The sequence below is a fragment of the Loxodonta africana genome, chromosome 8 (assembly GCF_030014295.1).
Source record: "Loxodonta africana isolate mLoxAfr1 chromosome 8, mLoxAfr1.hap2, whole genome shotgun sequence".
Classification (NCBI taxonomy): domain Eukaryota; kingdom Metazoa; phylum Chordata; class Mammalia; order Proboscidea; family Elephantidae; genus Loxodonta; species Loxodonta africana.
The window spans coordinates 46,550,246-46,570,352 of NC_087349.1; the positions used below are offsets into that span (position 1 = coordinate 46,550,246).

The window sequence follows — 20,107 nt, forward strand, 5'->3', positions numbered from 1 at the left end:
ATATAGACATCTGTCTTTGGGTCAGATCCCCGAGGCTGTGAACAAAAGGAAATGTGGATGGACTCCCATACCGTTGAGTGGATTATCAAGAAACCATAATTCTGAAAATTAAAAGTTTGCTATTGACAAAGTACAACGACAGAAATAGGAACAAGTGCCCAAAGTGAACAAAAAGGGCTCCACACATTATTTGACTTACCAAAAAAAAACCCGTTGCTGTTAAGTCGATTCTGACTCAAAGTGACCCTATAGGACAGAGTAGAGCTGCCACATAAGCCTTCCAATGAGCGCCTGGTGGATGTGAACTGCCGATATTTTGGTTAGCAGCCGTAGCTCTTAGCCACTACGCCACCAGAGTTTCTTAAATTTATTCAGATCATGTTTCCATTCTATTCATAAAATTCCTATAATTGGAAACTTCCTAACTACTACCCAGAAAAAGAGAGTAGGGGAAGGAAAAAAAAAAAGCAGCAGCTTCCAAAGGGGGCAATGCCAATTGGGTTGGAAAGTCAGTTCAAAATGGATCAATTAAAAGTGCACATCAGGGAGGCAGGGCCAAGATAACTGACTAGGTAGAAGCTACCGTGGATCCCTCTTGCAACAAAGACTTGGAAAAACAAGTGAATTGATCACATACATGACAATCTACAAACCCTGACCATCAAACACAGAACTAAAGAGTTGACCTGAGTGACAGGGAAGGGAAAAGCCACGCCCTGAAGCAGCGACCGCTTCTGGAACTGGCGACCCGCGCCACATCCTTGAGCCCTCGCAGTTCCCTGGTGCCAGAGAGGTGGAGCTGATTGCCGCTTACTGAGATGGGGCAAGTGGGACACAGCCCTAACCCCTAACCCCCTGGAGTAACCTCGGAAGAGACTTAGCCGGCACAAGCAGGCTGCACACTGACGCGGCTGACAAGAGAACAAGCAACCATGGAGAAGCAGCGACTGTTTTCAGAGCCTGAAGCCAGCATCCCTGTCAGAAAACCTTGGCGCTGGCTTTGGACTAAGCGCAGAGGAGCTGAGTACGGCTTCCTGAGACAGCGCAAGTGTGGGACCCCGGCGTGACCCTCAGGGGCAACCCTGACCCAGCCAGCACACACAGGCTATGCTTCTCTGGAATCTCAGATAAAACAGTCATCACCAAGCAAGATAAGTAACTTTGTCTATACTGCCCGCACTACTCTCTCCTATCTATCTGATCCCTCCCCTCCCTGCCCCAGGTGGTTTCATTAACATTGGAATTTCCTGGGCCAGGGAGTGAAGTGCTTGGGAGGGGGGGTGGCGGTTTCCTAACCCATTCTCCTGGCCTGAGAGAAGCAGCAACTAACAACCCAGGGGGAAAAAAAACCTTCCCTAACTTCCCTAAACTGGAATAAAGATACAGAACCAGCTCCAGCCAAGCATATGAGATACACAGTCTCTGGCTTACATCCCTACAGGGAACAAGGTGGCTATTATAATGCAAAGGTAATTCTGATAGAGATCTGATTGTAATTGTTTTAGCAGGTCTGATACCTCTCTACCTATTAAACAGAGCCCTCACTGATCCAGAGCAGGGAACTGAGAGCTGAAGCTCCACCCAAACCACCTAGCCACCTGCTAAAGGGGTCTGAGGATAGTGATGCCTACCAGTCTTTAGAGGTACAAGCATTGGGTGCCTAAGGTACAGCTGCAGAGTCCACCCATCAAAGTGCTCTAGGAATAGAGACACACCTACCTCACTGGCACGTGGGGGAAGGCTGTCAGCACCCTGCCCGCCCTGGAGTGTGACCCCCTGCCGCTACTAGGATCTGGTGCACACAACTATCACCACTACTCCTCTAAGTTAATAGGTGACAGTCTACACCACACACTTGGTGACCCAAAATCAGAACACCTAAGCTGATTCTATTGAAGAATAGTGAATGGACTCTTAGGCTTATATACCCAGTAACAGCTCAAACCAGCTGGTAATAGGACATAAGTGATTCGACCGCTTCAACAATCAAGACAGTGCAATCTAGTACCCCATCTGGGTATACTGAAACAAAACAAAACAAGAAGATAAGAGTCAGTGGGCAAATATAAATCATTACAATATCTTATAAATGGCTGAGAGACAGCAGTCGATATCGAACCACATAAAGAAGCAGACCATGATTGCTTCTACAAATCCCCAAATTAAAGAATCAAAATCTTTCCTAAATGAAGATACAATCCTGGAATTGCCAAACGTAGAATATAAAAAACTAATATACAGAATGCTTCAAGACATCAGGGATGACCTCAGAAATGAAATAAGGCAATCTACAGAAAAAGCCAAGGAACACACTGATAAAGCAGTTGAAGAACTCAAAAAGATTATTCAAGAACATAGTGGAAAAATTAATAAGTTGCAAGAAAAAATCAGGGAAAAGAAATCAAATACTTGGAAACTGAACGATACCCTGGTCAAAAAAGACTGGGTTATAGAAGACATTAAGGAGGGAATAAAGAAATTCATACAATACAATTAGAATGAAAACACTTCCTATCAAAACCTTTGGGACACAGGAAAAGCAGTGCTCAGAGGTCAATTTATATCAATAAATGCACACATACATAAAGAAGAAAACAGGCAAAATCACAGAACTGTCTACAACTTGAGGAAATAGAAAGCAAGCAACAAAAGAATCCGTCAGGCACCAGAAGAAAACAAATAATAAAAATTAGAGCAGAATTAAATGAATTAGAGAACAGAAAAACAATTGAAAGACTTAACAAAGCCAAAAGCTGGTTCTTGGAAAAAATCAACAAAATTGATAAACCATTGGCCAGACTGACCAAAGAAATACAGAAAAGGAAACAAATAACCCGAATAAGAAAAGAGATGGGCCATACCACAACAGACACAACTGAAATTAAAAGAATCATATCAGATTATTACAAAAAACTGTACTCTAACAAATTTGAAAACCTAGAAGAAATGGATAATTCCTAGAAACACACTACCTACCTAAACTAACACAATCAGGAGTAGAACAACTAAATAGACCCATAACAAAAGAAGAGATTGAAAAGGTAATCAAAAAACTCCCAACAAAAAAAAGCCCTGGCCCGGACAGATTCACTGCAGAGTTCTATCAAACTTTCAGAGACGAGATAACACCACTACTACTAAAGGTATTTCAAAGCATAGAAAAGGATGGAATACTACCTAACTCATTCTATATAGCCAGCATATCCCTGATACCAAAACCAGGTAAAGACACCACAAAAAAGAAAGTTACAGACCTATATCCCTCATGAACATAGATGCAAATATCCTCAACAAAATTCTAGCCAATAGAATTCAACAACATATCAAAAAAAAATTCACCACGAACAATAGGGATTTATACCAGGTATCCAAGGTGGGTTCAATATTAGAAAAACAATTAATGTAATCCACCATATAAATAAAACATAAGACAAAAACCACATGATCTTAATTGATTCAGAAAAGACATTTGACAAAGTCCAACACCCATTCATGATAAAAACTCTCAGCAAAACAGGAATAAAAGGAAAATTCCTCAACATAATAAAGGACATTTATACAAAGCCAACAGCCAACATCATCTTAAATGGACAGAGCTTGAAAGCATTTCCCTTGAGAACAGGAACCAGACAAGGATGCCCTTTATCACGGCTCTTATTCAACACTGTGCTGGAGGTCCTAACCAGAGCAATTAGGCTAGACAAAGAAATAAAGGGCATCTGGATTGGCAAGGAAGAAGTGAAATTATCTCTATTTGCAGATGACTTGATCTTATACACAGAAAACCCTGAGGAATCCTCAAGAAAACTACTGAAACTAATAGAAGAGTTCAGCAGGGTATGAGGATACAAGATAAATACACAAAAATCAGTTGGATTCCTCTACACCAACAAAAAGGACATCAAAGAGGAAATCACCAAATCAATACCATTCACAGTAGCCTCCAAGAAGATAAAATACTTAGGAATAAATCTTACCAAAGATGTAAAAGACCTATACAAAGAAAACTACAAAGTACTACTGCAAGAAACTAAAAGGGACATGCATAAGTGGAAAAACATACCTTGCTCATGGATAGGAAGACTTAACATAGTAAAAATGTCTATTCTACCAAAAGCCATCTATATATACAATGCACTTCTGATCCAAATTCCAACGACATTTTTTAATGTGATGGAGAAACAAATCACCAACTTCATATGGAAGGGAAAGAAGCCCCGGATAAGTAAAGCATTACTGAAAAAGAAGAACAAAGTGGGAGGCCTCACTCTACCTGATTTTAGAACATATTATACAGCCACAGCAGTCAAAACAGCCTGGTACTGGTACACAACAGGCACATAGACCAATGGAACAGAATTGAGAACCCAGATATAAACCTATCCACATATGAGAAGCTGATATTTGACAAAGGCCCAGTGTCAGTTAACTGGGGAAAAGATAGTCTTTTTAACAAATGGTGCTGGCATAACTGGATATCCATCTGCAAAAAAATAAAACAGGACCCATACCTCACACCGTGCACAAAAACTAACTCCAAATGGATGAAAGACCTAAACGTAAAGGCTAAAACAATAAAGATCATGGAAGAAAAAATAGGGACAACGTTAGGAGCCCTATTACAAGGCATAAACAGAATACAAAACATTACTAAAAATGACGAAGAGAAACCAGATAACTGCGAGCTCCTAAAAATCAAACACCCATGCTCATCAAAGGCTTCACCAAAAGAGTAAAAAGACCACCTACAGATTGGGAAAGAATGTTCAACTATGACATCTCCGAACAGCGCCTGATCTCTAAAATCTATATGATTCTGTTAAAACTCAGCCACAAAAAGACAAACAACCCAATTAAAAATTGGGCAAAGGATATGAACATTCACTTCACTAAAGAAGATATTCGGGCAGCTAACACATGAGGAAACGCTCTTGATCATTAGCCATTAGAGAAATGCAAATTAAAAGTACGATGAGTTTCCAACTCACTCCACCAAGGCTGGCATTAATCCAAAAAACACAAAATAATAAATGTTGGAGAGGCTGTGAAGAGATTGGAACTCGTATACACGGCTGGTGGGAATGTAAAATGGTACAACCACTTTGGAAATCGATCTGGCATTTCCTTAAAAAGCTAGAAATAGAACTACCATATGACCCAGAAATCCCACTCCTCGGAATATATCCTAGAGAACTAAGAGCCTTTACGCGAACAGATATATGCACACCCATGTTTATCGCAGCACTGTTTACAATAGCAAAAAGCTGGAAGCAACCACGGTATCCATCAACAGACAAATGGATAAATTATGGTATATTCACACAATGGAATACTACGAATCGATAAAGAAAAATGATGAATCTGTGAAACATTTCATAACATGGAGAAACCTGGAAGGCATTATGCTGAGTGAAATTAGTCAGTTGCAAAAGGGCAAATATTGTATAAGACCACTATTATAACATCTTGAGAAATAGTTTAAACTGAGAAGAACACATTCTTTTGTGGTTACGAAAGGGGGAAGGGTAGAGGGTGGGAGAGGGTTATTTCCTGATTAGATAGTAGATAAGAACTACTTTAGGTGAAAGGAAGGACAACACTCAATTCAGGGGAGGTCAGCACAACTGGACTGGACCCAAAGCAAAGAAGTTTCCTGAATAAACTGAATACTTCCAAGGTCCGCAGAGCAAGGGCGGGGGTTTGGGGACTATGGCTTCAGGGGACATCTAAGTCAATTGGCAAAATAAATTCTATTAAGAAAACATTCTGCACCCCACTTTGAAGTGTGGCGTCTGGAGTCTTAAATGCTAACAAGCGGCCATCTAAGATGCATCAATTGGTCTCAACCCAAAGGAGAATGAAGAACACCCAGGTCACAAGGTAATCATGAGCCCAAGAGACAGAAAGGGCCACATGAACTAGAGACTACTTTCATCCTGAAACCAGAAGAACTAGATGGTGCCCCGCCACAACCAATGACTGCCCTGACAGGGAGCACAGCAGAGAACCCCTGAGGGAACAGGAGAACAGTGGGATGCAGACCCCAAATTCTCATAAAAAGACCAGGCTTAATGGTCTAAGACTAGAATAATGCCGGCGGTAATGGTCCCCAAACCTTCCGCTGGCCCAGGACAGGAACCATTCCTGAAGACAACTCAGGAGACATGGATTGGACTGGACAATGGGGGTTGGCGAGAGATGCTGATGAGGAGTGAGCTACTTGCATCAGGTGGACACTTGAGACTATGTTGGCATCTCCTGTCTGGAGGGGAGATGGGAGGGTAGAGGGGTTTAGAAACTGGCAAAAAGGTCAGGAAAGGAGAAACTGGAAGGAGGGAGCGGGAACGGGCTGACTCATTAGTGGAAGAGTAAGTGGGGGTATGTAGTAAGGTGTGTATAAGTTTATATGTGAGAGACTGACTTGATTCGTAAACTTTCACTTATAGCACAATAAATATAAAAAAAAAAAAAAAAAGTGCACGTCAGCGTAATTTAAGGAAAGCTTCGCTACGGGTGCCTTGGGACCCAAACCGTTTTAACTTGCCGAACTTCAGGGGCGCCTCCACCTCCACCGAGGCCTGGGGGTCGATGGTTTCAGACACGATGGCCATCTCCTTTCGCTCCTTGTCGTACCTCACCTGCAGGCCTTCCAGGCCCTGCGCCCCGCCCTCCACGCCGCTCACGGCCACCAGCACACGGTCAGCGTCCGGGTACGTGAGGGGGTCGAGGGGTTTCACGGTTAGGTCGCACGGGAGCCGCGCCAGGAGCCGGCCGAACGGGCTCACCAGCAGCGTCCACTCCTTCAGCGTCCGGCGCTCGGGGTCAGGGGGAGTCACCTTCGGCTCCGAGCCCGGCCCGCGCTCACACCCGCCCGAGCCGTACAGCCGAGCCTGGTAAGCCCGACACGTGCCGCGCTCAACGGCCTCGCCGATCCACACTCGGAGCTGGCAGAGCCTAAGGCCGCCGCGCCCCCAGCCTGAGCAGGGGGCGAACATGGCATGCCTCTCTCGCGCCCCCTCAGATCCCCTCAGCCACAGGAAGAGTCACTTGCAGCGGCTGACTTGGCCACTGAGCCTCCTCAAGTCAAAGGAGAGACGTTTGCGAGGGCATGCTGAAGCAAGAGCAAGCCTATCAACTCTGCTGGGAGATTTAAACCTCTGCCGCACAAGCCGCAGAGGCAAGTTGAAATTTCAAAGCTCTAAGTAATCAACCCTGACCTGGACTCCTAGTTCACCCCGTCCCCTTTCGCGAAGGCCGACGGGATAGGTAGTTCTACATGGTTACACATGCAAGGGCTCTGACCAGATCGGAAACTACAAATCACAGGAGGCAATTCGCAGCGTAGACAGCGTACTGAGAGCACGTTTTGAACTGGGACGGAAGGCGCGCTCTCTTTGCCTCGAGCCCATTGGCCATTGGAGGGGCGAAAGAATCTAGATGGAAATCCATCTGACCAATGGAAAGCGCTGAAGGGGAAAGGTGGGCAAGTCCGTGTGCGTGTGTGTGGTCTCCTTGGATACCTAGGACGCGAGTTTTTCTTTGGAGAGGGTGGAGCTTTGAAGTGAGACCCAGGGGGCCAAAACTAAAGATAAAAATAGGAGCCTAAATAAGGAGCAGGACCAAGGGAAAGGATAAGAAACTGCGCTTTTAAAGGTGAGAACTAGAATCAAACTAGGAGTATCCTCTGTGGGTGGTTAGACTCAAGCTTTCCTAAACTAGTGCAGCGCCTCTGGGGATGGAAACTTCCTAGGCAAGGGGATAAAGAGCCAGATTGGTGTTTTGGGTGCAGGGAAGTTTCCTCTCTGGTAGCAAATTTAGGAATAGCGTTAGAGTCTTGGCACCTTCCTGAGTCTAGGTGCCCTTAGGCCAGTCATTGGACAACTCTGGCCATTAATTGTTCATTCTTAAAATGGGGACAATAATATCTTTTTTGCCTTCCCTCACAGGGTCTTTGTGAGGATCAAATGAGATAATGAATACAAACACGTTGCACAGCCTACAAAACTGCAATGTTTTATTTTAGGGATAGCACAGTCTCTTAGTTACAAAGAAAAACCTGAAAGATCAGGACTGTTTTTGGCAGCGATATTGATCTTTTTAATTACTAATGGTCTTCGGTTTGGGGGCTAAAATAAGATACAAAAAAGAGAGTCAAGGTGGTGCTGTGGGAAGAGCAGATTTTTTTTCCTGAGTCTGCCACTGATCTCTTTGTGTCACGTGGATCTGTTTCTTCAGCTTTATAGTGAAGGATTGTACTAAATGACTCTGTAAGATCTCTTTTACATTTTATTATTCTATGGGCAATAAGAAAGACAAAGATTTATCTCCTTTTCTTCCTGGTCTCTCCCTTTCTGTGCTCCAACCTCCTCCTGCAAATTATTCCCTTTAGCAAAGACACCCTGCAAACAATGAGATTTAATAAAATGCAGGTGCTGAAACTGAATGCCTTCAGTAATTTTAGTCTTGGCCAAGTGCAGTGCAGAATTTTTGAGAGCAATAGTGATACCGAGGCAGGCAGATAGTCTGGGCTAACAACTTCATGGGCCCAAGATGCAAGGTTGTTTGGTAGACATTACCTTTTTTTTTTAATTTAGTATTTTTTAAGTTATTTTTTTCTCCTTTATGTCTTGCTAGTCCTTCCTCCCTTCTTATTTTTCCTCCTTTAGTGAAGGCATGATGAGTGCTGGCTTTTAGATTTAGCAAGTGCCCACTGAATACTAATTTTCTCCTTGGCTTTGTGTTTCATCTGGTCATAATTATTCAGACTGACCTTCTTCAAACTATCTTTTTTATGAAAATCTATTGACATAACTTTGAAAACAAAACTGTTAGGCACTGATGTAAACAAGTTGGGAATACACTCAAATTTTGTGTATAAGTACCAGATATTCTTAGATTTAAAATGAATCCTTAATACATAATTCTATGCTAATTTTTCCTTTTCTGAGACAAACCAAATTAATGGAATTGGAAACTGAGCCATAATTGGCTATGTGGCATAATCATTGTTTCTCTCTTCTCAAGTAAACAAAAGAAAACTAAATAAAATTGATTTAAAAATCACCTTTCTGATCATGTTGAGGTTGAAAATGGAGAAAATTATTGATATTAAGATTGATATAAGATATTAAGTTTAACGATACTTAAAGAAACAGCAGTCTAATGAATCATCTACCCAATCTTGTGCATACATCAATAATGATAAATTAAAATACTACTTTCCATCTATGTAACTAAACAAATAATTTCTTTTACAAGAATCAGCACAAAGCTGGTTCCTATAAGGTGGAGGTTAAAGATGTCCCAAATATCCAACTTTTCCAAGCTTCTGTACTACTCCATCATCTCTAACATCAGCTACGCCCTTTCCCTTCAGCACTCTCCCTCCTGTCTTTAGGTTCCCTAATTGTCTACAACATCTCAGAGAACTCAGGAACCAGCCATGTAAAGCAAATGGCTCATGAGGTTGTGGAGGCAGGCAAATCCAAAATTCGTGGGTCAGGCGTAGGCTTTTCCCTGGTCTCTCAATCTCTGCCCACAGACACTCATCTTTCTTGCTCCATGGGCCGTGAAGCCCACTGTGCCATCTCCTGAGGGTATCTCCTGTGGGTCTCTCCTACCGGTCTCTTCTTCCCTGGTGGTGGTGGGCTCTTCTCTTTCCTGCCTCTGGGGTGGCTCATTTCAATCCCAGCAGGATGGTGAAACTGACCAATCCATTTAGTGGGTCACAATCACCATATCACACGATCCCACCCAATCACCTAGTGGGAGTTACAAGACCATGGCTAGAAAGGCACACAAAAAGCAATCCATTACACTGCCATAACATTATAGTTTCAAAGCATGTTCACATGCGTTATTTCACTGTATCCTCACAAAACACTGGGTTTACTAGGACAGATTTAAACATCCTCACATTAGAGATGAGGAATCGGATTTAAAAAACACTTAAGGTTAAACAACTATACTGTCTGACTCTTTTTTCTGACGCAAAAAAAGATCCTTCTATCTTCTTGACACCTTTGAAGGAAATAAATTATTCACTATATGAATGGAGAGTCATATTTAAATTTTCTCAAATACAAAAATATTTGTATTTTTACCTCTTCACTTAAAAAAAAAAAAAAAGCCATTCCTGAGGTTATGAACATACTACTGGTTGAAGTATAAGTTAGTACAAACTTTCCCAAGGACAATTTAGCAATAAGCATGTTGTCGTTGTTAGGTGCCCTTGAGTTGGTTACAACTCATAGCAACACTAAGTACAACAGAGTGAAACATTCCTGATCTCGCGCCATCTCACAATCTTAGTTATGCTTGAACCCATCGTTGCAACCACTTTGTCAGTCCATCTCATTGAGGGTCTTCCTCTTTTTCCCTGACCCTCTACTTTATCAAGCAGGATGTTCTTCTCCAGGGGCTGGTCCCTCCTGATAATGTGTCCAAAGTATGTGAGACTTTGTCCTTGCTTCCAAGGAGCACTGTGGCTGTCCTTCTTCCAAGACAGACTTGTTTGTTCTTCTGGCAGTCCATGGCATGTTCACTATTCTGTGCCCATACCATAATTCAAAGGCATCAATTCTTCCTTATTCATTGTTCAGCTGTCCCATGCATATGCAGTGATTGAAAATATCATGGCTTGGACCAGGTGCACCTTAGTCCTCAAAGTGATACCTTTGCTTTTTAACACTTGAAAGAGGTCTTTTGCAGCAGATTTGCCCAATAAAATACGTCATGTGATTTTCTGACTGCTGCTTCCATGGGCATTGATTAATATCCAGGTAAAATGAAAGCCTTGACAATGTCAGTCTTTTCTCCATTTATCATGACATTGCTTATTGGTCCAGTTGTAAAGATTTTTGTTTTCTTTTTGTTGAGATGTAATCCATACTGAAGGCTGTACTCTTTGATCTTTATCAGTAAGTGCTTCAAGTCCTCTTCACTTTCAGCAAGCAAGGTTCTGTCATCTGCATATCACAGGTTGTTAATGATTCTTCCGCCAATCCTGATCCCACATTCTTCTTCATACAGTCCAGCTTCTCGAATTGTTTGCTCAGCATACAGATTGAATAAGTATGGTGAAAGGATGCAACCCCAACACACACCTTTTTTGATTTTAAACCACTTAGTATCCTCATGTTCTGTTTGAACGACTGCCTCTTGTTCTAAGTACAGGTTCCGCATAAGAACAATTAAATGTTCTGGAATTCCGATTTCTCGCTGTGTTATCCATAGTTTGTTCTGATCCACACAGCCAAATGCCTGTGCGTAATCAATAAAACATTAAGTAAATATCTTTCTGGTATTCTCTGCTATCAGCCAAGAGCCATCTGACATCAGCAATGATTTCCCTCATTCCACATCCTCCTCTGAAACTAACTTGAATTTCTAGTAGTTCCTTGTCAATGTCCTACAACTGCTTTGAATGATCTTCAGCACAATTTTACTTGGGAGTCATATTAATGGTATTTTTTATAATTTCTACATTCTGTTGGATTACCTTTCTTTGGAATGGGCATAAATATGAATCTCTTCCAGTCGGTTGGCCAGGTAGTTGTCTTCCAAATTTCTTGACGTAGACAAGTGAGCACCTCCAGCGTTGCATCCATTTGTTAAAACATCTCAATTGGCATTCAGTCAATTCCTGGAGCCTTGTTTTTTGCCAGTGCCTTCTGCGTGGCTTGGACTTCTTTCTTCAGTACCATTGGTTCTTGATCAAATGCTACTTGCTGAAGTGGATGAACATCAACCAATTCTTTTTGGTACAGTAATTCTGTATTCCTTCCATCTGCTTTTGATGCTTCCTGTGTCATTCAATATTTTGCTGATAGAATCCTTCAAAATTGCAACTCCAGGCTTGAATTTTTCCTTCAGTTTTTTCAGCTTGAGAAATGCCAAGCATGTTCTTCCCTTTTGGTTTTCTAACTCCAGATCTTTTTGCACATTTCATTCTAATGTTTTACTTTGTCTTCTCAAGCTGCCTTTTGAAATCTTCTGTTCAGCTCTTTTACTTCATCATTTCTTGCATTCACTTTAGCTACTCGACGTTCAAAAGCAGTTTCAGAGTCCCTTCTCATCCATTTTGGTCTTTTCTTTCTTTCCTGTCTTTTTAATGACCTTTTGCTTTCTTTGTGTATGATGTCCTTGGTGCTTTCTCACAACTCATCTGGTCTTCAGTCATTAGTGTTCAGTGCATCTAATCTATTCTTGAGGTGGTCTCCAAATTCAGGTGGGATATACTCAAGGCTATATTTTGGCTCTCATGGACTTGTTTTAATTTTCTTCAGCTTCAGGTTGAACTTGCATATGAACAATTGATGGTCTGTTCTGCAGTTAGGCCCTGGCCTTGTTACTGATGACATTGAGCTTTTCCATTGTCTCTTTCCACAAAGGTAGTCAGTTTGATTCCTGTGTATTCCGTCTAGCGAGGTCCACGTGTACAGTTGCCATTTATATTTTGAAAAGAGGTATTTGCAATGAAGAAGTCCTTGGTCTTGCAAAATTCTTTCATGGGATCTCTGGTATCCTTTCTGTCACCAAGGCCGTATTCCCCAACGACCAATCCTTCTTCATCATTTCCAACTTTCACATTCCAATCACCAGCAATTATCAATGCATATTGATTGCATGTTTGATCAATTTCAGACTGTTAGATTTGGTAAAAATCTTCAATTTCCTCACCTTTGGCAATAGTGGTTGGTTAAATAATAGTCATATTAACTGGTCTTCCTTGTAGGCATATGGATATTATTCTATCACTGACAGCATTGTATTTCAGGATAGATCTTGAAATGTTTTTTTTGGCGATGAATGCAATGTCATTCCTCTTCAACCTGTCTTTCTGGCATAGTAGAACTTATGAGATTGTCTGATTAAAAATGTCCAATACCAGTCCATTACAGCTCGCTAATGCTTAAGATGTCCATCTTTATGCATTCCATTTCATCTTTGACGACTTTCAATTTTTCTAGATGCATACTTTGTGCTTCCTGTGTTCCAATTATTAATGGATGTTTGCAGTTGTGTCTTCTCATTTTGAGTTGTGCCACATCAGCCAGTGAAGGTCCAGAAAGCTTGATTACAGCCATGTCATTAAAGTCAACTCTACTTTGAGAGGCAGCTCTTCTCTAGTCATATTTTGAGTGCCTTACAGTCCGAGAGGCTCATTTTCCAGCACCGTTTCAGACAATGTTCTGTGGCTATACAGCAACATGCAAGTCACCGCGGTACAACAAACTAACAGATACATGGTGGCAGTAACCATAAAGAACCTTAAAAAATATGTGTATCTGTGACCCAGTTATTCTACATTTGGGGATTTAGCATAAGCATAAAATTAGGAATGTGCAAAAAATGTATGTTTGAGGAATTCTGTTTTACACAGTTATTTATAATGGTAAATAATTGAATAAACTGAAATGCCTAATAATAAACCCATGGATCCAAGTAAAATGGGTCCAGAATTGACGGCTATGGAAGCGTCAGTCAAGAAATCAAACAACATTTTGCATTGGGCCAATCTGGTACAAAAAGACCTTTTTAAAGTGTTAAAAAGCAAAGATGTCATCTTGAGGACTAAGGTGTGGCTGACCCAAGCCTTAGTATTTTTACTCATCTCATATGCATGTGAAAGCTGGACAATGAGTAAGGAAGACTGAAAAAGAACTGATACCTTTGAATTATAGCGTTCACAAAGAATTTTGAATATACCATTGACTTCCAGAAGAATGAGCAAATCTGTTTCAGAAGAAGTACAACCACAATGCCCATTAGAAGCAAGGATGGAGAGACTTCATCACACATGCTTTAGACATATTATGAGGAGGGACCAGTCCCTGGAAACGGACATCATGCTTGGTAAAGTAGAGGGTCAGTAAAAAAAAAAAAAGGAAGACACTTAAGCAGATGGATTGACACAATGGCTGCAACGGTGGGCTCGAACATAGCAATGATTAAGAGGATGGCGCCGAACTGGGCAGTGTTTCATTCTGTTGTATGTAGTGTCACTGAGTTGAAGCCAACCCAATAGCACCTAACAACAATAACAGAAAACCTGTCACCATACAGTAGATTCCAATTCATGGCGACCCTCTGTGTTATCTAGTAGAACTGCTCCATAAAAAAAAAAAAAAACTCTACAATTAACCCAAAAAAACCCACTGCTGTTGAGTCAATTCCAACTCATAGCAACCCATAGGACAGAGTAGAACTGCCCCATAGAGTTTCCAAGGAGCGCCTGGTGGATTCGAACTGCTAACCTCTTGGTTAGCAGCTGTAGCACTTAACCGCTATGCCACCAGGGTTTCTGACTCAATAATTAAAAAAAAGTTAGTATATATCTGGAATATTATGCAACCATTTTAAAGTTACAAGTTTGAAGACTATGCAATGATACGGAGAATATTCCATAATACAATGTTATACGAAAAGAGTAGAATAACAATTTATGTATAATGTGATCCCAATTCTGTAATATTAATTATTTTTATATAAACTATATTGCATAGAAACAATTCTAGAGGGAAATATATCAAATGACAACAGTTGTCATCTGTAAGTTGTGAGATTCTGAGTGATTTCATTTTTTAAATGTTATTTACAGTGAATATATTACATTTATAATAAGAAAAAAATTAAGGCATTTTTTAGTATTTTGTTTCTTAAAGCTGACTAGACAATCAAATGAGTGGCGGATTTTTTTTTTAGAAGTAAAGGTCCATGAATATATTGCTGTGTTTGATGATTTACGTTCAATAAATGGACAGCAGGTGGCATGAGAGAGTTTTCAGTTACTACCACCACCGACTGCTCTGACAGGGATCACAATACAGGGTCTCAGACGTAGCTAGAGAAAAATGTAGAACAAAATTCTAACTCACAAAAAAAAGACCGGACTTACTGGTCTGACAGAGACTGGAGAAATCTCGAGAGAATGGCCCAGGACACTCTTTTAACTCAGTGCTGAATTCACCCCCAAGGTTCACCCTTCAGCCAAAGATTAGACAGGCCCGTAAAACAAAATGAGACTAAATGGGCACACCAGCCCAGGAGAAGGCAAGAGGGGACAGGAAAGCTGGTAACAGGGAACCCGAGTTCGAGAAGGGGAGAGTGTTGACATATTGGGGGTTGGCAACTAATGGCACAAAACAGTATGTGTATTAATTGTTTAATTGTAAACCATCTAAAGTGCAATAAAAAAAAGATGATAACTAAAAAAATAAAAGAAGAAAATGTAAACTAAACATAGGGTTTGCTACTTCATCTTATGTGAGGGAAGTCATCATCAATTTGTTAACTTTCTGAATTATAAACTATTTAAAAAGGAATATATTTTATGGCTTCTGTTTTTCTTATGAAATTTTAACAAAATAATAAACTAATAACTAACAATGCTGTGAAGTATTTAATGATATTGTAGGTTGTCCCATTTGAAACCTGCATGTTATTTATTTGCATGCAGATAATCTACAAGAAAAAGCTTGTAATTTAGAGTCCAATTTCTGCACTTTAGATGCTTTGAGAAGTTGCCCAGGTTACAAATATCTTAGGAAGAGTCTCAAGGTTGGGGGGTTTGATGATATATACTTTGTAAATTAGTGTGCGTGTGTGTAAAATGTTTATTGAACCTAGGAGAATTTACTTACAATAGAAGACTAGTCTAGACTGAAGTTCTTGTATGTGCTAATGCTTCATTCCATTTCTGCAAGCTAGCAGCAGTATTTCAACCAACTATGCAAATAATAGTCTTGATACATCCTCTGAGTTGAAATTCCATTTACATTTTATGTATTTTGAGACTCTGCTATTATGTATGGATCCAGGACTGATAATGCTTCCTGATGAATTTTCCTTTTTATCGTTAGTAATGATCCTCTTTACCTCTAATATAGTTTTTTACCTTATAGTTTTATCTAACAGTCATAATTTCCACCTTTTAACTTTAAACCTCCTGTGGCATTTTATTTGTAGCTTATGTCTTTTTTTTTATAAACGGTATAGGTGGATATTTTAAATTCAATCTGAGTATCTCTGTTTCCATGGGTAAATTTAATCCATTTACCTTTTTTTGTAATTACTTTTATATTTGTACTTATTTTACTGTGTTTTTTTCTACTTTGCCTTGTTCTTTATTTCCTTTTAGTCTAAATGTATTTTCTTTATTAACCTTTTTCTTCTGTAGTAATGTGAAATTTTGTTTACTTTGTTTTCTTCTAAGCATTATCCTTAACTTTTTAGCACACTCACTTGATTTAGTGGAAGTCTAATCAACCAATATCTCCATCCTTCTTTCAAACAATTCATAATCTTAGAATGCTTAATGTCAACATTTTCATCGTCCATGTCATTTATTGCTTGGTGTATTTTTGTTCCATCTTGTTTTTAAAACCACACAAGTAGTCATTATTATTGTTATTGTTGTTTATATTCAATGCTATTTAAATTTAGCAATACATTTTCCAATTTATTTGCTCACTTCATTCCTTTTAGGTTCAGTTTCCTTTTACAGAGGTCTAACCATTAATATATATTCAACGATGATCTCTGAGTGATAAGTTTCTTGTTTGTGTTTATCTGAAAGTATGCTTCTTTTACCCTCACTCTTAAATAATAAGTTAGTTGACAGTTACTGTCTCTGAGCACTTTATTCTAATATCTTCTGGCCTCAGTTTTCGGTAATAATAAGCCTTCTTTCAGTTTAGTTTAGTTCCTTTGTGGGCAATCTACCTTTGCTGTGGTTGTCTCTGAGAGGTTTTTGATTTTTTGTTTGTTTTTGTTTTGATAATCTGAGGTTTAGTTAATCTGATTTTGTTTTTTAAAGTTAAGTTATTGAGGTGTATTTTATATACAGTAAAATTCATCATTTTTTAGGAGTACAGCTGTATGAATTCTGACAAATGTGTGCAGTTTTGTAAGCACTGTGACAATCATGTTTTTTTTATGTCATCACATAATGTTCCCTCATACCCCACTGATCTATTTGTATACTTTTGTCTTTTCTGGTAACTCATATAAATGGAATCATACAATACATAGCAATTTGAATGTACTTTCTTTCACTTAGTATAATGCATCTAAGGTTCATCCATGTTTTTGTATGTAACAATAGTTTATCTTTATTACTGAGTTAAATTCCACTGTGCGGATGTACCATAATTTGTTTATACATCCACAAATTGATGAATATTTGTTGTTTCCAGTTTTTGGCTATTAGTAATGAAGTCAATACAAATATTTACATACAAGTTTTATATGGACATGCTTTCATTTCCCTTGGATGAATGTGTAGGTGTGAAATAACTGGGCCATTATATAAATTTATGTGAAATTTTTGAGCAACTGCTGAACTGTTTTCCAAAGGGGTTACACAATTTCACATTCCCACCAGCAATGTGTGAGAATTATAATTGTTCTGTCTTCTCAGCAGTACTTGGTATTATCCCGTTTTTTAAGCCACTGTAATAGGTGTGTAATTATCACTTGGTAGAACACATTGATAATTACTGGTGATTGGAATGTGAAAGTTGGAAACAAAGAAGAAGGATCAGTAGTTGGCAGCTATGGCTTTGGTGGTAGAAACAATGCTGGAGATCACATTATAGAATTTTGTAAGACCAACAACTTATGCGAATGCCTTTTTTCGACAACATAAATGAGGACTATACCTATGGACCTCGCTGGATGGAATAAACAGGAATCAAATCAACTACATCGGTGGGAAGAGACGATGGAGAAGCTCAATATCATCAGTCAGAAAAAGGCCAGGAGCTGATTGCAGAGTAGACATCAGTTGCTCATGTGCAAGTTCAGGTCGAAGCTGGAGAAGATTAAAATAATTCCCTGAGAACCAAAATACAACCCTAAGTATATCCCACCTCAATGTAGGGACCATTTCAAGAACAGATCTGACTCATTGAACACCAATGACCAGACGAGTTGTGGGAAGACATCAAGGACATCATACATGGAGAAAGCAAAAGGTTGTTTAAAAGGCGGGAAAGATAGAAAAGACCAAAATGGATGTCAGAAGAGACTCTGAAACTTGCTCTTGAACGTAGAGTAGCCAAAGCTAATGGAAGAAATAATGATGTAAAACAGCTAAACAGAAGATTTCAAAAGGTGGCTCAAGAAGACAAAGTAAAGTGTTATAATACAATGTACAAAGGCCTGGAGTTCGAAAACCAAAGGGGCAGAACATGCTCAGCATTTCTCAAGCTAAAAAAACTGAAGAAAAAATTCAAGCCTCAAGTTGCAATATTAAAGGATTCTGTGGCAAAAAATTGAACGACACAGGAAGCATCAAAAGAAGATGGAAAGAATACACAAAGTCACTGTATTAAATACAATTGGTCAATGTTCAGCTGTTGAGGCAGTAACATATGATCAAGAAACGATAGTATTGAAGAAGGAAGTCCAAGATGCACTGAACGCATTGGGGGAAAACAAGACTCCAGGAATTGACAGAATACCAATTGAGATGCTTCAACAAACCGAAGGGTCGGCAGTTTGAATCTGCAGGTGGTCCTTGGAAGCTCTGTGGGGCAGTTCTACTCTGTCCTATAGGGTCACTGTGAGTCGGAATCAACTCGACGGCGCTGGGTTTGGTTTTTTTGATTTTGGACCATGATACTTAAATAGGAAGAGAATGACTTTTCCAAGAAATTCTTCTGGAACAATTGGATATCAATATGCAAAAATATTAACATCAACCCTTATTTCACGTCATATACAAAAATTAACTTGAAATCAATTAAATACCTAAATGGAATAGCTAAAATTATAAAATTTCTAGAAGAAAGTATAAGAGAAAATCTTTTGACCTTGGGCTTGGCAAAGATTTCTTAGGATACAAAAAGTGTGGACAATAAAAGAAAAACAAATTATAAATTGGATTTCATCAAAATTCACAACTTTTCCTCCTAAAAAAGGCATTGCTAAGAAAATGGAAAGACTGGGAAACATATTTCCAAAATATCTCTGATAATCAACTTGTATCCAGAATATATAAAGAACTTTTACCATCTAATAATAGGAAGATAGCCTGATTTCAAATTGGGCAAAAATTTTGAACAGGTACTTTAATAAGATATACAGATGACAAGTAAGCACATGAAAAGATTCTCAATATAATTAGTCGTTATGGAAATGCAAATTAAAACTACAAGGTACCTTATATACCTAGAAGAATGGCTACCATTAAAAGTTCTGACAATACCAAGTATTGGTGAGGATATGGAGCAGTGAGAACCTTCGTATAGTGCTGGTGGGAGTGAAAAATGGTACAGCCACTTTGGAAAACAATTGGGCAATTTCTTATAAATTAAATATACACTTAGCATATGACCCAGCAATTTCAGTCCTATGTATTTACCCTAGAGAGATGAAAACACATGTTCACATTAAGACTTGTGCTCAAATGTTCATAGCAACTTTATTCATAGTAGTGCAAAACTGGAAACAAGTCAAATGTCTACCAGTTGGTCAATGGCAAATAAATTGTGGTATATTTATTCAATGGCATAGTATTCAGCAATAAAAGGAATAAAAAATGGATCCTCCATAGCAACATAGATGAACCTGAGAAACCTTATGCTAGTTGAAAGAAGCCAGATGCATCTATGATTCTGATACATGAAATTCTAGGAAAGGTAAAACTATTAATAGTTACTAGGTACTGGGGTGAGGGTAGGGGATTGACTCTAAAGGGGCACGAAGGAACTTTTGGAGTGATGTAAATGTTTGTGGTAGTAATTTCACAACTGTCAATATTTGTAAAACTCATCAAATTGTACACTCAAAACTGATGAGCTTTACTACATGTAAATTGTACCTTAATAAATATGATTTTTTTTTAACAGAATTCAAATTCATGAAAAAAGACCAGACTTAACCGGTCTGACAGAGACTGGAGGAACCCCCAAAACTATGGCCCTCAGGCACTCTGCTAACCCAGAACTAAAACCATTCCCAAAACCCACTTTTCAAAGATTAGATAGGCCTGTAAAACAAGAAATAACACACGTGAGGAACGTGCTTCTTAGTTCAATCAAATACATGAGACAAAATGGGCAACTCCTGTCCAAAAGCAAGAAAAGAAGGCAGGAAGGGA

The 20,107-nt window shown here is 39.4% G+C and overlaps 1 protein-coding gene across 8 annotated transcripts in view; it reads right to left on the reverse strand.

The window, feature by feature from the left end:
* FAM185A (family with sequence similarity 185 member A) overlaps positions 1-13,192 on the reverse strand; it is a 90,461-nt gene extending 77,269 nt beyond the window's left edge. For 2 of the 8 annotated variants that reach the window (XM_064289908.1, XM_064289907.1), the window contains exon 1: positions 6,545-10,118. In XM_064289908.1, the coding sequence (XP_064145978.1) occupies positions 6,545-6,995 (451 nt within the window). In that variant the 5' untranslated portion in view covers positions 6,996-10,118. Of the gene's footprint in view, positions 1-6,544 lie in introns of all 8 variants that reach the window. The other 6 variants (XR_002784936.2, XM_023544487.2, XM_023544485.2 and 3 more) reach the window with 6 other exon arrangements.
* Between the last annotated feature and the right edge of the window lie 6,915 nt (positions 13,193-20,107).